Here is an 18,798-nt window from a genome sequence, read left to right as displayed (position 1 = left end):
CATTATTGTTAGTCCCATTTTACAGGTGAGTAATCTGAGGTAAAGAAAGATGGAGTACCTTGTCCAAGATGGCAGAGCTGATTTTGAACCCAAGACATTGAGCTCACAGTCCCTGAGCACTTAGTCTTGATGCTGCTGTTGTAGCGGGGTCAGGCTGCGAAGCAAGGTGGTCTGATCTCCCATTTCCTCAGCCTCTCCCTCAATTTTTCCTCACAAGCCCCTCCCTGAGGCTTCCTCAGTGCACCACCACCCAGCAAACACTGAAAACCAGAGGTTCGAAGCATGTAGGCAGCTGCCCCAGATGGGGCTTCCTGGTAGCATTTTTATTTGCATCATTTCTCAGAGCCCTTTTAAGGGCCCATTAACGGGTTACTCAGCCCAGGACCTGTCCTTTGCCTCTTCCTTTGCCTTCTTCCCACAAAGTTGTTGACATACATCTGCTCATCCACTTCAGAGTTTGCTGCCACTCTGGCTTCCTATCTTGTCTTGCCACCTCCAGCTTTTTCCTCATCCTAATCCATGCACTATACACAATGAGCTTTCTCTTCCTAAACCTCCTCAGAACATGGCACTTCCTGCTCATGATGCAGCCATGGCTCCCTATTACTCATCAAAAACTTCCAGCTCTTCGAGTAGCATTTGTAGCTCTCAGTGGTCTGACTTCACTGATCTTTCTCACATTCTAAGCAATTGAGTTACCCATTTCCCTGCTGCCCCTCCCCCACCTCTGAACTTACATGCACAAGATGTTAACATATCACATCTAGCTAGGTCTTTGCTCCAAATTCCCAGAGCATTCCTTTCATGGAGCAATCAACTTTCTACCTTCCTTTATAATTACATGGATTTTTCTAGTCTATACACTCCTTGAAAATAGTAGATACACTCATCTTTTAATTCTCCACTATCACAATGGTCACTAAGTAGCATCCTCACCAATATCCTGGGAAATAAGTAGAACAGCTATTGTTATCATCCTCATTTAACAGATCAGTAAATTGAGGATCCAGGATAATGAACAACCTGCTCATCTTCATATTAAGAAAAAAAGTCAGGTCGAACCTTACTCACAGGTTTGTTGACTAAAGACAAAATACTCTGAGACTAAATTGCTCTCTGTTGTCTTCAGTTTAAATCAGCCTTATTATCTTTGTGGAATCAAAAAACCACAATATTATTTATGACTTGGAGTGGTGGTTCATAACTGGGGCTGCACACCACAGTTGCCTATGGAATTTTTCTAAAAGGTTCATGCCAGTTCTTCTGGAATAGACTCTTTACAGAGGAGGTCTTACTGTGTGTATTCTAGGGGGAAAAAAAATCCAGAAAATTCTGCTGTGTTCTTCTGCTTAAGAATTACCAATTTACAAGGTTCTCAGAAGACCCCTAGCCTTCCAAATTACCCCACTTAATGTGTAAAATTTCATAATTAGTGACTTGCTAAGATACTGCTCTCTATTTAAATGCAAATTAACATTAAATCTTATTGTTCATTCTGTAAGTATTCATGAAGTACTAGTATGCGAAAAGCCTGCTAACGTCTATGTCTGTCTTAGTGGCTCTTCTTCTCAACTGTATATTATCTGATATCTTCCCTGCCTACTACTAGATCATATCTTTCCTAACAGTCTCAGAATTTTTTCATCTTCTATTCTACCTTGGCAGCTAGCCTGGCTCTTGTACATAGTGAGGGCTTTTCATTTGTGATACGTATGAATCCATGAATCATGGAATTCACACCTCATCGGGAATGAGTTTACCAGCTTCTTTCCTAAGAACAGACTTTGATAGACTCAGAGGCACAACCAGTATCTGGGTCAGCTGGGTAACACATTAATGACCTTCCAGTCTCAGTTTCCTCATCTGCAAAGGGGGCCCCAAAATACACTTCCTGGATCATAATTGGTGCACAAGAGATGTCCATTCTCACCCCTCCTTGCAGATTAAACCTCTGATGGTGTATTTGAGCAGTGGATGTGAAGATGGAGTGGGCGGTGTCTTCCCAGGGCCCTTGAAATCAGGCCATGCAGATAGCCATCCACTCTTGATGTCCGATCTGCCTGCTCCTGCATGCTTTTCACGGGGTTAGGACTGAGTGGCATGGAGAGTCCTTGGAACATGTGTATGTGACTATAAAACATGCCGTAACTTTGGAATCCGGACATCAAAAGGGAAAGCTTCAGTGCCTGATAAAAATGTGCATTCCTCTCAGCAAACCACTCCAAACGCTGTTTTCTCCATCCTACTGGGAAGCTTGTCACTGCTAATGTGATTCTTATGATTCTTGCTTCTTGATCTTTACTGAGATCTCTCTGCCCCTGAGTGTGTTGGAAACAAAATGTCCTGTCTGGTATCCAGAGCTTAAAATAACAGACGCTGGGTTCCTGCTGCCACGTTGAAACTTTACTCCAAGGTCTCTCCCCAACACCCCACCCCACCCCCTCCCCATGCCAGGGAAAGAAGCAAGGCTGTCTGGGCAGACAAAGAAGGGGAAAGAGGCAGGGAGATTAGGCATTCTTAGAACACTGCAGGCATTCTTTAATATCAATTTGATGTTTCAGTAAGATTGACTTCTTGTGAGACATATTTAATGGAAAGATTCTTCCCATCTCTAAATAAAAGGACCACATTTTCCAAGCAATGCTTCCTAGGAGCATGCTTGAGGTCATCCAGCCTATATTCGGACAGTGGCGATGTGCTAAATAATTAAAGAAAGGAGAGCAGCATGTATTTTTGCATGAGCATTTTTAAGTCCGGGAAATAATACAATAAGTCACTCAGCAGCGTCTGGGCATATTCTTGTTTCCTCTGTTCAAAAGTGAGTTGCAAAGTCTGTGGAAAATAGAGAGAGGCACTGGCGTTGGCTCACAAAATCATCAAATTCCCCTTTTTTACTTAGTCTCATAGAAGGAAATGACCTCTCTCTCTCTCTCTCTCTCTCTCTCTCTCTCTCACTTAATTTCAATACTATAATAAGAGAGACCAATTCAAATTCTCACCATTTATTTTGCACCCACGAAAACCACTTCTCTCTCTCTCTCTCTCTCTCTCTCTGTTGTTGTTGTTGTTGTTGCTGTTGTTTTACATGCTGATGGTTCAATAGAAAAGAAATTTTCCTTCAATAGCTTTTGACAGGTTCCTCTGGGAGTCGTCTCTGTCCACAATTCTTTCTGGTCCTTTGGAGATTGAGTTGTCCCAAATTTATTTTTAGAAAGGCCACAGACGATTGTTTTTATTAGGGGACTGCAAAGCTTTGTAGTGGGATGCTTTGTATTTTATTTGTTTTCCTTCCCTTGCTCCAGCTGTTTTTGTTTTAACAGCATTGGAGAGAAGGTTAAAGTATGTGTGGCCTCCATTAACCTAGCCCATCTCTCAAGTCGGCAGAGCTAGAAACCTGAATGGCTGAAACAGCACATGCAGGTCATCTGCCCAGATGGGTTCATCTCTGATTTCATCCACCCTCATGAGAGTAGAGTGGTTGACATTGGGTTGATCTCAAGTTGAGTGAACACTTTGGAGCAGATAGCTGTCAGAGAAATAGGTCACCTCCACGATATGTATTATCTAAGCACCCAAGCACTCAGTAACTGCAGGGATGTCATCATGACATATGCTAACCTTTTACTTTCTATGTCCAGTCAGGGAGCATGACTCAGCCAGGACAATCAGGTATCTAACACTGCCATACATGGCCTTGTGGGGTGAACTGGTAATGACAGCTGTTTTGAGGCATCTTAGTCTTCTTGGCTATAACTTGTGAAAACCAAAACTCATTCCTGGTCCCATCCCCAGATATCCTTATTTGCACGGTCTGGGGTGTAGCCTGGGCACAGGATTTTGTCAAGCTTTCTAGAGAAGTCTGAGGTGGCACCCAGGCTGCTGAGAACAGCTGCCTAAAGGAAAAAGGTAACAATCTTTCAAGCACCTGTCTTATACCAGGCATAGTACCAAGCACTTTCCTTGCATTAACCCATTTATTTCTCCAAATTTTCCTGTGATATAAGCTCATTTATCTCTAATTTTACAGGTAAAACTGAGGTTTTAAGATCTTAGGTTGTCTAGGTAGAGTTTGATTCCCAGTCCATTTAACTCCAAAGCCTATTCTTTTCCACTCAACAGCCTCCCCAGGAGACCCAGAATATAGCAAAATAAACACTTGGATAAACTCTCCAGATCCCTATTTAAGAGATCAGTCATTTACTTATTTATCTGCACAGGGACCTTCCTTGTCTTCTGTGGAATAGATGGAAGAAAGATCAGAAATTATGATGGACTTTCTGTGTTGCAAAGACAATGTGGCTGCAATGCCCAGTTTCAATACCACCTGGAATGGCTATCCCTCCTTGAAAGGACAAGTGCTAAAAATTCCTTCTACCTTTACAAAACCCTCTTCAAGCAAGGATCTCAAAGCACAACATAATTAATAAAATCACCCACATCCTGTCTAGATGAGTAGCATTTTATATGTACAAATTCCTCTGCCCCCAGGCCCTCTAGGAGTAGGAGAATGTTTCTAATTTTAAGGAGTGAGCAATGGAGTAATTGAAAGTAGCTGTATGTTGGCCAACTCAAAAGACCTCAAAGGCATTTATAGTGACCCATATGAGAAAACATGGTGACCACAAAGTGTGTCATAATGGCTTGTAATCCATGCTGTGCTAAATGGTTCAAAGATAAGGAAGACAGGGTGAGAATAAAACATTCAGTTCTTAAGAGTCAGCTACCCCTAGGATTGATATTCTGATCTGTTCAGTCAACTCTCCAAAGGATCTCGAAGCAGTAAAGTGATGACTTTAGCTAATGATTCAGTTACTTGGGTTAATCAAGGCAGAGGGGACAGACGGGGCCAATTAAGTAGCGAGGCAGCCCAATGATAGATGAATCATTAGGGGCAAGTGCAAAGATAATGCCACTGGGAAAAAGCAATTTAAGTCATCATGCACTTCCAGGCCAGGAAATCCTTCTAGTCTTTGACGGAGATCATTTAGGATTCATCAGACCCAGCCTAATGAACTCATCTATTCATTGTGAAACTAACAATCAACAAAAAAAGCTAAACACACAGGAGGATAGGCCATATGGAATACATTTTGGTGGCTGGGATGTATATTTCAATCACCTTCTTTAAAACAAGTCTTATCCCTCCCCTCTTCTCTTTTATTTCCCTGTCCAACTCCCCCTACTCATGTCCTCATCTCCCTAAACACTCAGTTTCAATGTATGTATGAATTTTTTTTTTGGAAAATAAAGACAAGTATTCTCCTTCCTAATTTCTAGTTCTGTCTTTCATATAGGCGGCTCTCTGTATACACGCTAGTTTCTAAGGAATGCTTTGGCGTGTTACAAAACAAATTTTCTTAAAGCACCAAGGAGGCTGAATCTATGCAAAAAAAAAAAAAAATTATACAAAGGGTTCTATATCTCTCTAAATCCCTTTCTTGGATTCGTGTTGCAAATCTGCAATTTGAGGGAGAAGGCTTATCTTTTTTTTTTTTTTGAAAAAGAAGAAAATGTATGTGAAAATAAAAGCACATATAAATTAAAGTAAATCATACTTGCAACTACTTGTTTTTTTAAAAAACCAAGTCCCAACAAGGGACCTGAAAGTAAAGGTTATCAATAACAGCCATGTTGATAAATTCAATTAATACTATTTTGTCTTCTGATTTATCTGCTCCCTCTCCAATTGCTGTTAGTCTCCTTTTAAGTTCCTCCTCCTCTTCCCAACCATTAAATGTTGGACTCTTCAATCCCTGTACTTTTTTCCCCCAATCTACCCATCCTTTCAGCTTCATCATGCCCCACACTCAAACACATCTTGCCTGGTTCTCGACCACTCTGTTCTACAAACCACACGAGTGTTGCACCTGTTCTATTCCCTGTGCCTGGAACACTCTTTTCTGTTGTTTTTTTTTTTTCCCTGCCAGATTAACATTTGTTTGTCATTCAGTTCTCAGCTCACTATCATTTATTGACTTCCTCCATCCAATTTAATATGGCCTCTCATAACACCAAATTGCGTTATTTATAACACTCATTAGAGTTGCAATTTTACATCCATTCATGTGATTATGGTTAATATTTGTCTCCTCCACTGAACTATATGCTTTTCCCTCTTTTTATTTCATCTCTTTCTGTTTTTATTGACTGACTTGCCTACTTCTCTTCTTCGTGGGTTACCATAGCTTCTACTGACCAATGGCTTCCTCTGTCTTATAGATTCTGACAGTAGGTTTTTCTCTCTATGACTCACAATATCTAGTCTTACCACTAATTGTTGGTTCCCTCTAAATTTTTCACACTCACACTTTACCAGTAAGAGGATCTTATTGGTTTGGTTTAATTCATACTTATTTCTCTTTGGCAAAGTTCCTGTGATAGATCAATTCATGGCTCCTCGGTCAACACCCAAATGGACTGCCTTTGAGTCAAGGTGTCCTGCATTTATTAGCTATGGCCAGCATGGTAGGAGTAAGAGGTCAATAAGTACAATAAGCCATATGCTTTTTCTATCACAACCTGCTTTCTCAGAGCTTGCAGACTTTGGGAGGAATCTTCCTTGAGAACTTGGATTAGGTGAAAGGTAATAACAGAAAAGAAGTAGAGACAATTGGAGCATTCGACATCTTCCTCCTTGATTGGTTCCACTCAACTGAATCTCCATCTTTTGGCATATATTGTTAATACATTTATAATGTCACAGGAGTCAAGCAGTTTGGAGCCTGATGAGCAAAGAAAAAATCTCAAAAGATATCTGAAATATTTTGAGAGTGATAGAGCCTAGTTTAAAATGTCAGATGTTTGATAAAGAAAGTGCCCTTTGGATGGCTGTCTACATCTGGTTCAGCCTTACTTCTCAGGAATAGCTTTTCAGGTTCCTCACCCAAAGTGAAGGGGATCACTAGTCTCTCTCTGTGGCAGGCTCCAGATTCTGGTCTTTGATTTCTCACCCTATCTTTCACAACATGAGTCTGTCTAAAGCTTGCTAAGTCTTCAACTCTCAATTGCCTCTACTAGAAAAAATTGGTATAACAATGATCCTAACAGCTGGCAAAGGTAAATTTTATTGAGGAGGAGAGATGGCCACCATCCATTATCTGGGCAGACATCATCTATTGCTACTATTGGGAAGAGCACAGTAATATAGGGGTTAACAACACAGAATCTAGAACCCAATTACCTGAGCTCAAATTCTGGCTCTGCTACCTACAAACAGTGTGAGCTTGGGTAAATTATTTGGCTCCTTCTCATGTATAAAATGAGATTACAACATCTACATTAACACAGTAGTTATGAGAACTAAAGAAATCATTAAATGTCAAGTTAGTGGTGACAGACATTACATATTTGTGAGCTACAATTGTTATTATCGTTTATATTATTATTATCCTTTAGAGTTAACTTCATTCAATTAGTGACCACTTGTATTACTAGGACATGTTTGGTTATAGGTTATAGAGATTCAACTCAAAGTAACTTAAGTAAGAAGAAGAAATGTATTGGTTCACACAATAGGGCTAGTCCAAAGGATGGACTCACTTAGACATGGCTAGACACAAGAGTTCCAATGATGCCATCAGGACTCATGCTGTCTTGTGCCTTGGCTTTCTTCTAGGTCAACATCATGCTCAAGCAGGTTTTCTCCCTATGGTGACAAAGATGTAGCTTGAGAATGACTTCATTCTTACACTTCTTTCTCAGTAGATCTAAAAGACTGATAGACCTAGGTTGTGTTCCATCACTGAACCAATAATCAGGGGGATGGAGTATTCCAATTAGCTAGGTGTTCATCACATGCTATCCTCATAGCAAAGAGGAAAAGCTGGGTGAACTCTGCCTGAACATCATGGTCTCCTGGAGGAAGGATGCTGAAGAGGAGGTGCCATTTCCTAACCCATTGTCAAGGCACAATCTGGGGCCATTTCTCCAAAAAGGAACTAGAGAACATGTTTACTGGATTTTTTACTCATTTTCCATCTGGGGAGTTGCAGACAGTGAGGAATGATGCTCAAAATATTGAATAACTGGTAGATCGAGAGCTCTAATCAGTTTGGATACCTGATCAATCAGAATGGAGGTCAGTGCATTCCTACTGAATAGTAACTTTGTATCAAATGCAAACATTGGATTTATTTCAAGGAGACTTAAATACCCAATCTTATTCAACTTTCCTTAGTGAGCAAACACTCTCTAGTTGTGGCTAATTTCCTTACTTCTCTGATTAGAGGTAGAACTGGAAAAGGCAGATGTATTCAGAACTCTTTGTGCTCTTTAATTCCATTTTTCATCTCGCATGTGTAGCATCACCACCAGGACACATGCTGAGGATGGAGGATAAGGTTTTGAGCTGAAGTGCCAATAACCTAGAAATGGACACATGTACCTTGGTTTGACCTTCTATTTGGGGTCAACCCTGTCATTTTTTTCTGCTTAGGGAAAGTAGAGGTCCCTCTCTTCCCTTCCTTCTACTACTCTACCACCATTAAACACCTCACTAAATAGTCCTAGTCTCAGTTGGGCCTATCTTGTCTGGGGATATGCTAGCTACTCTTTCAAATTCAGATTGGATGACATGTTCTTTAATTAGGACTTAGATGAGGAGCAATTTAATGAACCAGCTCAGCTTGCTAAAAAGCTTCTACCAACAACTGACATGTTTTTAAAGCAATTAATGCAGAGTTCATATACAACAGGCACCTAGTAAATGGTAGTCCATCTCATTCCTTTTTGCTAGACACCTTCCCCTTCCCCCACCTCATTTTGGTCCTGTTGCCTAGCCTGCCTTTAGTTGCTGTCTGTACCTGGCAGCACCATCCCCCTTGGGTCCTGCCTTCCAGACTCAGAGCAGTTCCCAGGCATCAGTACCCACACCTGCTCACCAGGAGATTTTTCCTCATTCTACTGCCACACCCTCCCAGCTAATGATGCAGGCCTGCACAAAGACTTAGAAATGCTTGCCAAATCAATATGACCTTTGCCCACTCTTCCCGGTGGGAATTGACGGATTTCATGCCTGTCTTTTTTCAGGGTTGCAGAGAGTACGGCAACTTGCAAAAAACACAAGATACTTCCGACAGAGACTGAATGACATGGGATTCATTGTCTATGGCAATGAGGAATCTCCCGTTATTCCTGTGCTTCTTTACATGCCTAGTAAAGTAGCGTGAGTATCCAATGGACTCTCAGAATAACACCTGAGCCCCCAGGTGATCTGACTAAGATGGTGCTCTTGACACTATGAGGCTCTTTCAGCACAGACATTGATCGTGCACTTTGAACAGAGTGCCAAGTTCAGAATTCAACTTCCCAGAAGCCCCTGCCAGCCCATCAGCCAGGCCTTTTTACAGGTCTTATAAGAAGGTAACCAGGTGCTAAGGCCCACCATTTTCTAGCTTTGTGAATTTAGAGGAGTCACTACTCTAAGCCTCAAATGCAAAGTAAGAATGGTCCTGTGCTTCCTCTTGCCCTAAGATCTTTCTCATAGAGAATTTCTGAAGACTATTTCTCCCAACATTTAAAATCAACATTACTAGGCTCTGTGCTTTCTCCCATTAAACTCTTCTGGCCGTCCTCAGAAGAAGGCAACTTCACTTTAAGGGTGGAGAAACTGAGGCTGAGAGCAATTAAACAGCTTGCTCAAACTCATACTTGTCAAGCAGTAGTAAACCAAGAGGCCAACTCAAACTTAGGCTTGCCCCAAAGCTCATGCCCCTAACACCAAATTTTAGTGTCTGTCCTGTGAGCTTATTTGGGATTGTTTACAACTGATCACAACTCTGAAATTGAGCATTTGTAGTAACTGCATAAAGAGAAAAAAGTGACTTTTTTCAGTATGTCATAGACAATTTTGGATATGAGTCATTCTCCAACCTGCTAGAGACTAATTACTTCCATAATTAAAAAGAAGTTAAAGTCTTTTCTAAACATAAAATATTTATTTGTGTTCCTGACCAAGTGCATGGTGGAAAGTAATATTCAACATATATTTATCAGATTCTAAAGATCCTGACTCTCTTTCAACATAAACCCATTGTTGGAACTTTCTGTTTGGCTCTCTAACAGTCTGAGTAGTCTGGCAGAGTATTGGAGGTATAGAAAAGAGGTTCCAGGGCTATTAGTTGAGGACTCATGATGGGTAAAAGCGAGTTATAAGTTCCCACAAGACTGATTCTTCAAAGTACGCTCTTGTGTCATTTCACCACAGCAAAACCACAAGCAGTTAAAACACACATGTGAGTTGTTTATTGTGCCACAGCTTCACTGCCACTCAGAACTTTGTTCACAAATTTGAGTCAGGAGGTTAATGCCTAGAATGGCCAAGAAGACAATGTAATACGAAAACATCACATTGGATTTTGCTCTGTGCTAATGGCAAAAAGGGATGACAATGGTGGTTCAAAGTAGCAGATAACCCTAAACTCTTTACTATCTGATTTTGGAAGGCACAAAAGAAAGCCTACATTTATTCAAAGTACTTGGGCAAATAGTGTGTTCTGGAAGAAAGACTCCATACTTAGCTCATGTCAGTCTAATATTTTATCATTGGCTCATATAAAGACACCAAATATCAACTTGTTTTATTTTTATGAGTGAGGTATACAGCACTGGTGGGTAGCAATAGGGGGTGTACTGGATATTTCTGACCTTAATAATGTAAGCTGGAATTAGAATCTCAAAAGATTGGTAAAATGAATCAATCCAATGAGAAGAGTCCATGAAGAGTAAAAACTAAAGCATTTAAATTCAAGAATTCAACTGTACAATAACAGAATGAAAGCAGGAGTTCCTCTGCTCCCTTATGTGCCAGGAGCCCAGCTAAGGTGAAAAATAAAAATAGAACTGAGAGGGAACTTCATGTGAAAGTCATGCTTTACAGTGTAGTGAGATGTTTGGAATGAAAAAGAATTTTGACTCTGCCTCTTCCTAGCTGGAGATATTTGACAAGTTACCCAACCTTCTGACACCCCAGTTTTCTTATTTTAAAAATGGTATATAATAGCGATTAATTGACAAGGTCATTATGAAGATTAGACAAGATGAGGTCTACCAATATTCGATATGTTGCCTCCTATATAGGACATATGCAATGTTAGCTGTTATTACTAATAGTATTAATAATGTGTATAAAGGACTATATAGTATTTGTTGTATTATAAGCACTCAATTAGTAGTAGTCATTATTATTGCTACTACTTCTACCTCCATCATGATTATTATTATTTTCAACAAAGTGCAAGACTGAGTCACCGGGGTTGCATGGCTCTCCAAAATAATTATTGCAATCTTTAGTTACATTAGTGAAAATAGAGCTTCCAGGGAAATAATAAGTAAAGATCCTATTATACTCTGCATCAATTATGCTATTTTGGACACTGGAGGATATGTCAAACTAGTGCCTTCCAATTTAAGACTTTTTTAAGGTTCAGCTAACATTGCTGAATGCTGATTATATGATACTTAAGGCTCTTAGACCCAGTGATCATCCATTGAGGGTAGGATGCTTTGCCCTAGCTTACAAATGAGGACACCACGACTCACAAAAGTTAAACAACTTTCTAAGAGTCACTCAGATTATAGGTAATAGAGCCAGAATTCAAAGCCAGTTCCATTTACCTCCTAAACCAGAGCTCTTTTAGTGCTCAGCACAGCCTCTCAAGCTTTAGTCCATAGGGGGAAAAATACACATCTCATTAAAGCAACATAGGGTTTAAGTTTAACCCTCTTCTCTTTAATGTCATCTTTGATGAATTCAAAGGCATCAATCACTACAATGGAAAAAAAAATGTGATTGTTTGTGTTGTCTAACGAAATTTAGAGCAGGTTAGTTACAAAAGGTCATATCATCTATTGTTGGCAGGAGCTGCCCTGACAACTGGCCTTATTTCTTTCTCTGATATTTCTTCAATGAAAAGTTGATGTGTAAAGAAGCTTTTAAGTCAGGGAGTTAATTATATAAGCCGGAGTATGAGCACTTATTTTACTTTCTCATTTAAAAATTTTTGATTTTATTAGAGAAATGTGATTTCTCCACATTTCCACCTCCCGCAGAATGATAATATAATCTCTAGCCAGTTCAACTTTTGAAAAAGAGTCCTGTTGCAACTCTACCACTGTAATCTTCTATAAAGTTTGGTATAATGTGTTTTCAAACATAAAATATGCATTTAATCGTCAAGAATATATTGTATTTACTATTTGGTACAGGGCTTATATTTTCTTTTCATGGTCCTCTCATACACTCAGAAGATGATGGGACACAAGATGCAATAATGCTGTATGCAACACAGTGCTAATATTTATTATTATTGTTATTATTATTCATGTAGTTTAGTTTCTTTCAGCCTATGCCAGTTCTAATTTCCTTTGGGTAGTACAAACCCAGAGACTCATTATATAAAATGTTCAGGGCAATTATATGCATTAACTGAAGGAGGCTAGGTTTAGTAGTGTAAGTTTTAAGCTCAAAAGTGCTCCAGGGAGGCCTCAGATTAGCTTAATGAATCAACAGTCATATATTTTCCTCTACATTCTTTGGCAAAACTCACTTCCTCTGGTACAAAGAGAAACACGCAGACAGTGAAAACACTCCTTTGGGAGTCCCAATGACTGGCCTAAGATCATGGGTCAGGTGGTTTGTACTCTAGCCATAAAAGCACTTGCCTTGTTTCTCAGACAATTATGAGCTCTCATCCTGTGTAGTTCCGTGGGCAGCCTTCCATAGGGTGATCAAGAAAGAGAAAGAACAACCTCTGTTTTCAAGCTTTCTCGATTAGAAAGCTTTACCTCCTTGTAGCATTCCCAGTACAAATCAAAGGGTGAATCTTGCCTTACTCAAGCCAGGGGGCCGGAAAGGCTGTGGGTTCGGAAGGTCTTGGCGATCTCCATCACTTCATTCGATAACCTGTGTTCTGCATGACGCAACCAAAAGGCAGACAGCTAAAGGGTGAGAGGAATGAATAAACAAGCTGGCTTGCTCTCCACGTCTGGTTCAAGAATTCTTCCCGAGTTATGACTGGAAGTTTTTTGTGGTGCTGTCAGCTTCCGGCCTAAAATAAGAAACCAGCAACCTCTTAATGCTAAGAACAGATCTGAGGCATTTACCTCACTTATGGGCAGAGACACTCAGTAATTAAAGTTTCCTGGAGAGAGCAACAGATCACAAGGAAGAAAGGTTCACTTGGGGGCACATCTTTTCGTCTGACATTGGCTCTTGGCACAAGAAATTTACAGACTTTAAAAGTTTGATATTCTAGAATTGTTACTGAGATTAGCTCTAAAACAAAAAGTGGCTAGAAGCTGTTAAGAAATAAGAATCATAGTTTACAAAGACTTACCCTGCATTAAAGAACTTTGTAGTTATATGACTATATCCCACAGGCTGCATCTACCTGCCAGCCTCCATGTATCTGCACATTTGTTTCCTTTATCCCTCCTGCCCCATTCCCCTTTCAAACAGTCAATGGATTTATTATCCCTGAACATATCTGGGTGTGTTCATTCACATAAAAAAATGAGGAGACCCTTGCTATTCTCTAGCTCTAGTTTGATGGATAATAAAATCTTTGGCTCTGGAGTGAGAATATGGCTTGGGGTTGGCTCTTACAAACTCTCTGATCCCGGTCCTCAAATTATAGTCACTAAATATAGGCTTCTTAAAATTTCCACACTATATTATTGGTATTAAGTTTTAAAGACATATAGATTTGAATTTGATATATAGTCTTTCTTTATGTAATTGCATTGTGCTAGCTGTTTGGTTTTTATTTGTAGGAACCCTGCAGACAAAAGATTTAACATCAATGCAAACTTGTTAAGCCAGGGCCATGTACATTGCATTTTCTGCTTAAATGTCAAAGACTCAGTACTTGAAATTGTTTAATGAATATGCCAGGCCCCATAATATAAGCACTCATTTATAGGTGCCATCAGGTGACTGACTGCCTCTTTTCCTTGTCCACTGTATTTGACAGAAATTTAATAATTTTAATCATTTTCTACTTATCGTTATAAAAAAAGTCAAGTAGCCATATTCCTTTCTTTGCAGCATAATTTTGTCATCTCTCAGTTAACCTTCTTTTTTGTCTTTAGGGCTTTTGCAAGGCATCTATTAAACAGAAAAATTGGGGTAGTTGTAGTTGGATTTCCAGCTACTCCCCTCGCAGAAGCTCGGGCACGATTCTGTCTTTCAGCAGCACATACCCGGGAGATGTTAGACACAGTGAGTACAGCACAGGCCAGTGGAATCTCCAGTTCTGGTACATTTTTTTATTGAGATGGCTTGGGTTTCTCCGGGTTTTTCTCGGGAGGTTTATGAAAACAACACCGATAAAACTCACTGCTAGAATGGCTATCATCAATAAATCAAAAAACAGCAAGTGTTGGCAAGGATGTGGTGAAAAGGGAACCCTCATACATTGTTGGTGGGATTGCATATTGGTACAGCTGCTATGGAAAACAATACGGAGGTTTCTCAAAAAAATAACAATGGATATACCTTTTGACCCAGCAATTGCACTTCTGGGTATTTATCCAAAGAATATCAAAACAATAATTCATAAAGATCTATGCACTCCAATATTCACAGCAGCACAATTTACAATAGCCAAGATATGGAAGCAACCTGAATGCCCATCAGCAAATGATTGGATAAAGAAATTATGAGGCATATATATAATGGAATATTACTCAGCCACAAAAAAAAAAAAAAAATGAAATCCTACCATTTGCAACGACATGAATTGACCTAGAGGTTATTATGCTGAGTGAAATAAGTCAGACAGAGAAAGATAAATACCATATGATTTCACTTATATGTGGAATCTAAGGAACAAAAAGAACAAACTAATCAAAAACAGACTCACAAATATAGTGGACAATTTGATGACAGACAGAGGAGAGGGAGGTTGAGGAGGTGGGAGAATGGGGTGAAGGATTAAAGTACAAATTAGTAGTTGATAGTTGGGCATGAGGATGGAGAGCACAGCACAGGGAATGCAGTTAGCATTAATATGATGGCTAAGTGGAGGGCCAGGAGAGGGAGGGAGCAATTGGGGGAATCATTTATGAACAGTATAGATGTCTAACCAAAATAATTAATTAATTAATTTGAAAAACCTCACTGCTAAAAAACAAAAGTATGCAACACTGCCCAACAATGTGATCAAGTCAGTAGATACAAAAAAAATCAGTTTAGTCAAGACTTGAATCAAGTCAGTGTTTTGATTTCATAGAAAATACTGACTGAGTAGCCAAATATTGTTCTATTTACTAGCTCTTACATGCAAAGCCAATTTAATATTTTATTTCATGATCAACTGCCTGCATACTGACATTTTTGATAGCCACTTTTTATAGTCATAAAAAAATATGACCAACATAGGCAATATGTTGGCAAAACCAAAAACAAAGACAGATCTATCCTATCAGCCATTTACATAAGGTGTAAATGACTTTAAAACCACATTTCATTGTCCTTTGATTTAATCTTTATGTGAATGAGTATTCTCAGAGAATTAAGCCATCTCAATTAGTTCGAGGTTGATGGAAATTTCTCATAATGTCAATACAATTTATCCAACACTATTGAGTGTCTCCTGTATGCAAAACCCTGGGGTAAAAGTCTAAAAGGGGATATTAATAAGTAAGTAACTAATGAAAATACCAAGCAGAATAAATTCATCTGGGAAAAGAAATATAGACAACTGCAGGAACACGAAGGTGGAAATGAATATTATATATGAAATTATTTAAGTTCACCAATTATATATGAATGAGTTATTATATATAAAAGTGGGAATGACTGAAAGGGTCATTACGCATTAGTCATTCACTCAAATGTTAACAACTCTCACTTCACCTTTTTCAAAGCTTTAGACTTTAATGTTGTCTTCCTCTTCATTTGACAGTTCAGAAAAAGAGGTCAAAAAATTATGCCCAATACCATAAGATTAGTGATATACTAGAAGTAAAAATTACACTTTGTACATTCTTGATCTCAGTTGTTTCATTTCTAAAATTGGGCATACAGTTACCTGCCTGAATTAAGAGAATTAAAACAGATGAGTTCTTGGTCCCTTGTGGTTTTAAAATCTATTATTCTATAGAACACAGAGATGAGTATTTAAAACTGAGGGAGGGAAGAGGGGTGAGGCAGGTGTGGGGGAGCAGGCATGAGAGAGAGAGGAGGATGCTAATCCTCTCCCACAATGTTTTATTTCGCTCTTAGCCAGGTTGATTTGCTGTGTCATGAAGACATAACCCAAATGTAATCCACAATCTTATCTGTTTCTTCTTCAAGGCTATCTATAAGTCATTAAATTTTAAAATAAAGCTAAAGGGTAAGCATGGGTCAGATGCTTTTATTCTTCTCCTTATACACCAAAAATAAGTTAAACATTTAGATTAGCACTAGCATCTCTCTAGCACTGGTTTATGATTTGGATCTTTCTCTTTTTCTTTAAAATCAAAGAATCTGGCAAAAGAAGGCTGTGGCTCTCTGTACAGGAGAGCAGAGACACTTAACAAATTCAAAGATAACTGATGGAAGGCAATCTCTTTCCAGGTTTTGGAAGCCTTGGATGAGATGGGCGATCTCCTGCAACTGAAATATTCCCGGCACAGGAAGTCAGCGCGCCCTGAACTCTATGATGAAACGAGTTTTGAACTTGACGATTAAATTTCCTGATCCTGAATGGAACCTAAAGACTTTGCCAGAAAGACCTCTTTTCTTGCCTCAAAAGGAATATAAATGGATTTCTCTCCCTTTCTAAGGATAATTTTGGTTTCTGAATCAGTTTAATTTAACATCTCCAATTCAGGACTGCAGAGACAAAAATATGATTTTAGATTTTAAGCTCTCCTCTCCCAAGTATCCCCTTACGGATATACATGCATAAACACACACTTCTTAGAATATTTTTAATAGCAAGGAGCCTGTGTTTTAGTTGCTACCATGCAGCCTCTTTGGTTCAGACTCTTTCAGGATTTCCAACCAAATGAAAGGGTTTTGATTTTTAATTCAGGGTTTTGATTTTTATTTCATCTGCAGACATGGGTAAGAGTGGTGGGCAGTAGCCGACCTTCTTGTTGCATGCATGAAAACACCTGCTAGAACCCGGTATCATGAGAAGTTCCAGGCAGGAGTGTAAAGACATGTTGCTTCTACCATTTACCACATTTGGACTTTTTCCAAGGACAAGTGTCACAAGCCATAGTTAGTGTTTCAAGGGAGAGAGCAGAATTGGCCAGCAGCAACTAGAGACATCTTTGAAGGAAACTTTCCTTTTCCTCTTGCTGGTCTCATACAGTTTTACAGCTGAGCTTTTGAGGTTTGGAAAATTTAAGACTTTCGTTTCATAAAGGGGATAGAAAGCAAGCACAAGCCAATTTTTGGCCTAGACTAAAACCATAAAGTTATAACAACTTGAATATTTTCAGTACCCTATGGAACGAATGTTCAGCATGCATAAACTTTATGACTTTAAGGAATGAATTGTCATTTTCCTATTGAATTTTAAATAAATGGTGATTCAATTTCCTCGAGTTGACTCCCAAGACTACACCTGAAAAAATGTATTGATTCAAAAACAACATGGAAAATCAAATTCTACTCAACTTTTTCAAGACTGACACCCCCATATATGCCTATTAACATTAAATAGTACTGTCATCTGCACATGCACTTCATTTTAGTGCAAAGTGGGCTTGCACACTATTGGCAATTAACTATAACTTACTTCAGTTCTGTCTGTCCGTCTCTGTATCTCTCTCCTCCCATCTCTCTCTCTCCCTTCTCTCTCTCTGTCTCTGTCTCTCTGTCTCTCCCTCTGTTTCTGTCTCTCTCTCTATGTCTCTCTGTCTTTCTCTGTTTTTATATCTCTTCCTTTCTCTCTCTCTCTCTCTTTCTCTCTCTGTCTCTCTCTCTCTCACTTGATGTGAACACAAACTTCCCTGGAATAGTACCCCTTTGCTAACTGGATCTAGTTGGTATGGAAAAAGCCAGAGGAAAACCTTATCTTTAACAAGCTCCCAGATGGTGCCCAGATTTGGAAACTCTAAAGAGCAGTGGTGACCTTTTAGCAAAGCTTCTGTAACAATTTGAATGAGTTACAGAACATTCCACTCCATCAAATGACACTATAAACAAATCACTTCAAGAGAGGTTTGACTTTGTGTGACACAGATGGACCCAAGCTTTCATGCTGTGCATTGAGATAGAAATGCAGCCCTAAGCACCCGTATTGGGTGGAGCAATATGCCTTGATATTTAAGGCTTATTAAAAGATAAAGGTGATCTGCATGGAAAGTTTTGATGGGGAAATTATAACCCCCAGTAAGTATAACAGTTTAAGAGTGGATCATGCACATTTTTAAGTACTATAAAGTTCCTCATGAATGTTTTTAAGTACCATTAGCGGAAGAAGAGAGAAAGTGGGTTCTGAAAATGCAGGTGCCCTATCCAATGACTGATTTTGATAAGTAAATTCCAATTATTCTCAATAAACTGGTAGAGCATTAGTTATGCAAAGATAACATATGTTGTGTAAATGTGCAAAGAAAAGGAAGACAAGTAAGTCTTTTCTCTTGAAAATGTGCATTTAAATGAAATTGACCCCAATTAACTGTCCAAAATGCATGAATGTCTTCAGTCCTGTAAAAGAAACAGGAGACAAAGAGGGCAGCGAACATCTGGGACTTCCATAAGGTGCAGCAGGCAATAAGATCCCCTTCCATTCTGAATGTCTGTGATCTTCACACCCACGATTTGAGTTTTAAGGCTCTAGGGGGGTGTCTTCATGA

The 18,798-nt window shown here is 39.2% G+C and overlaps 1 protein-coding gene across 1 annotated transcript in view; it reads left to right on the top strand.

Annotated features, from left to right (window-relative positions):
- SPTLC3 (serine palmitoyltransferase long chain base subunit 3) overlaps window positions 1-17,325 on the top strand; it is a 148,947-nt gene extending 131,622 nt beyond the window's left edge. Inside the window, exons 10-12 of the mRNA XM_006921585.2 lie at window positions 9,028-9,163; window positions 14,089-14,218; window positions 16,562-17,325. Coding sequence (XP_006921647.1) covers window positions 9,028-9,163; window positions 14,089-14,218; window positions 16,562-16,675 — 380 coding nt within the window. The 3' untranslated portion in view covers window positions 16,676-17,325. The remainder of the gene's footprint in view (window positions 1-9,027; window positions 9,164-14,088; window positions 14,219-16,561) is intronic.
- Window positions 17,326-18,798: the final 1,473 nt, after the last annotated feature.

The sequence above is a fragment of the Pteropus alecto genome, unplaced genomic scaffold (assembly GCF_000325575.1).
Source record: "Pteropus alecto unplaced genomic scaffold, ASM32557v1 scaffold45, whole genome shotgun sequence".
In the NCBI taxonomy this organism is placed as follows: Eukaryota; Metazoa; Chordata; class Mammalia; order Chiroptera; family Pteropodidae; genus Pteropus; species Pteropus alecto.
Note: the sequence above shows the minus strand (reverse complement) of the source record. Positions and strands in the feature narration are given on the sequence as shown.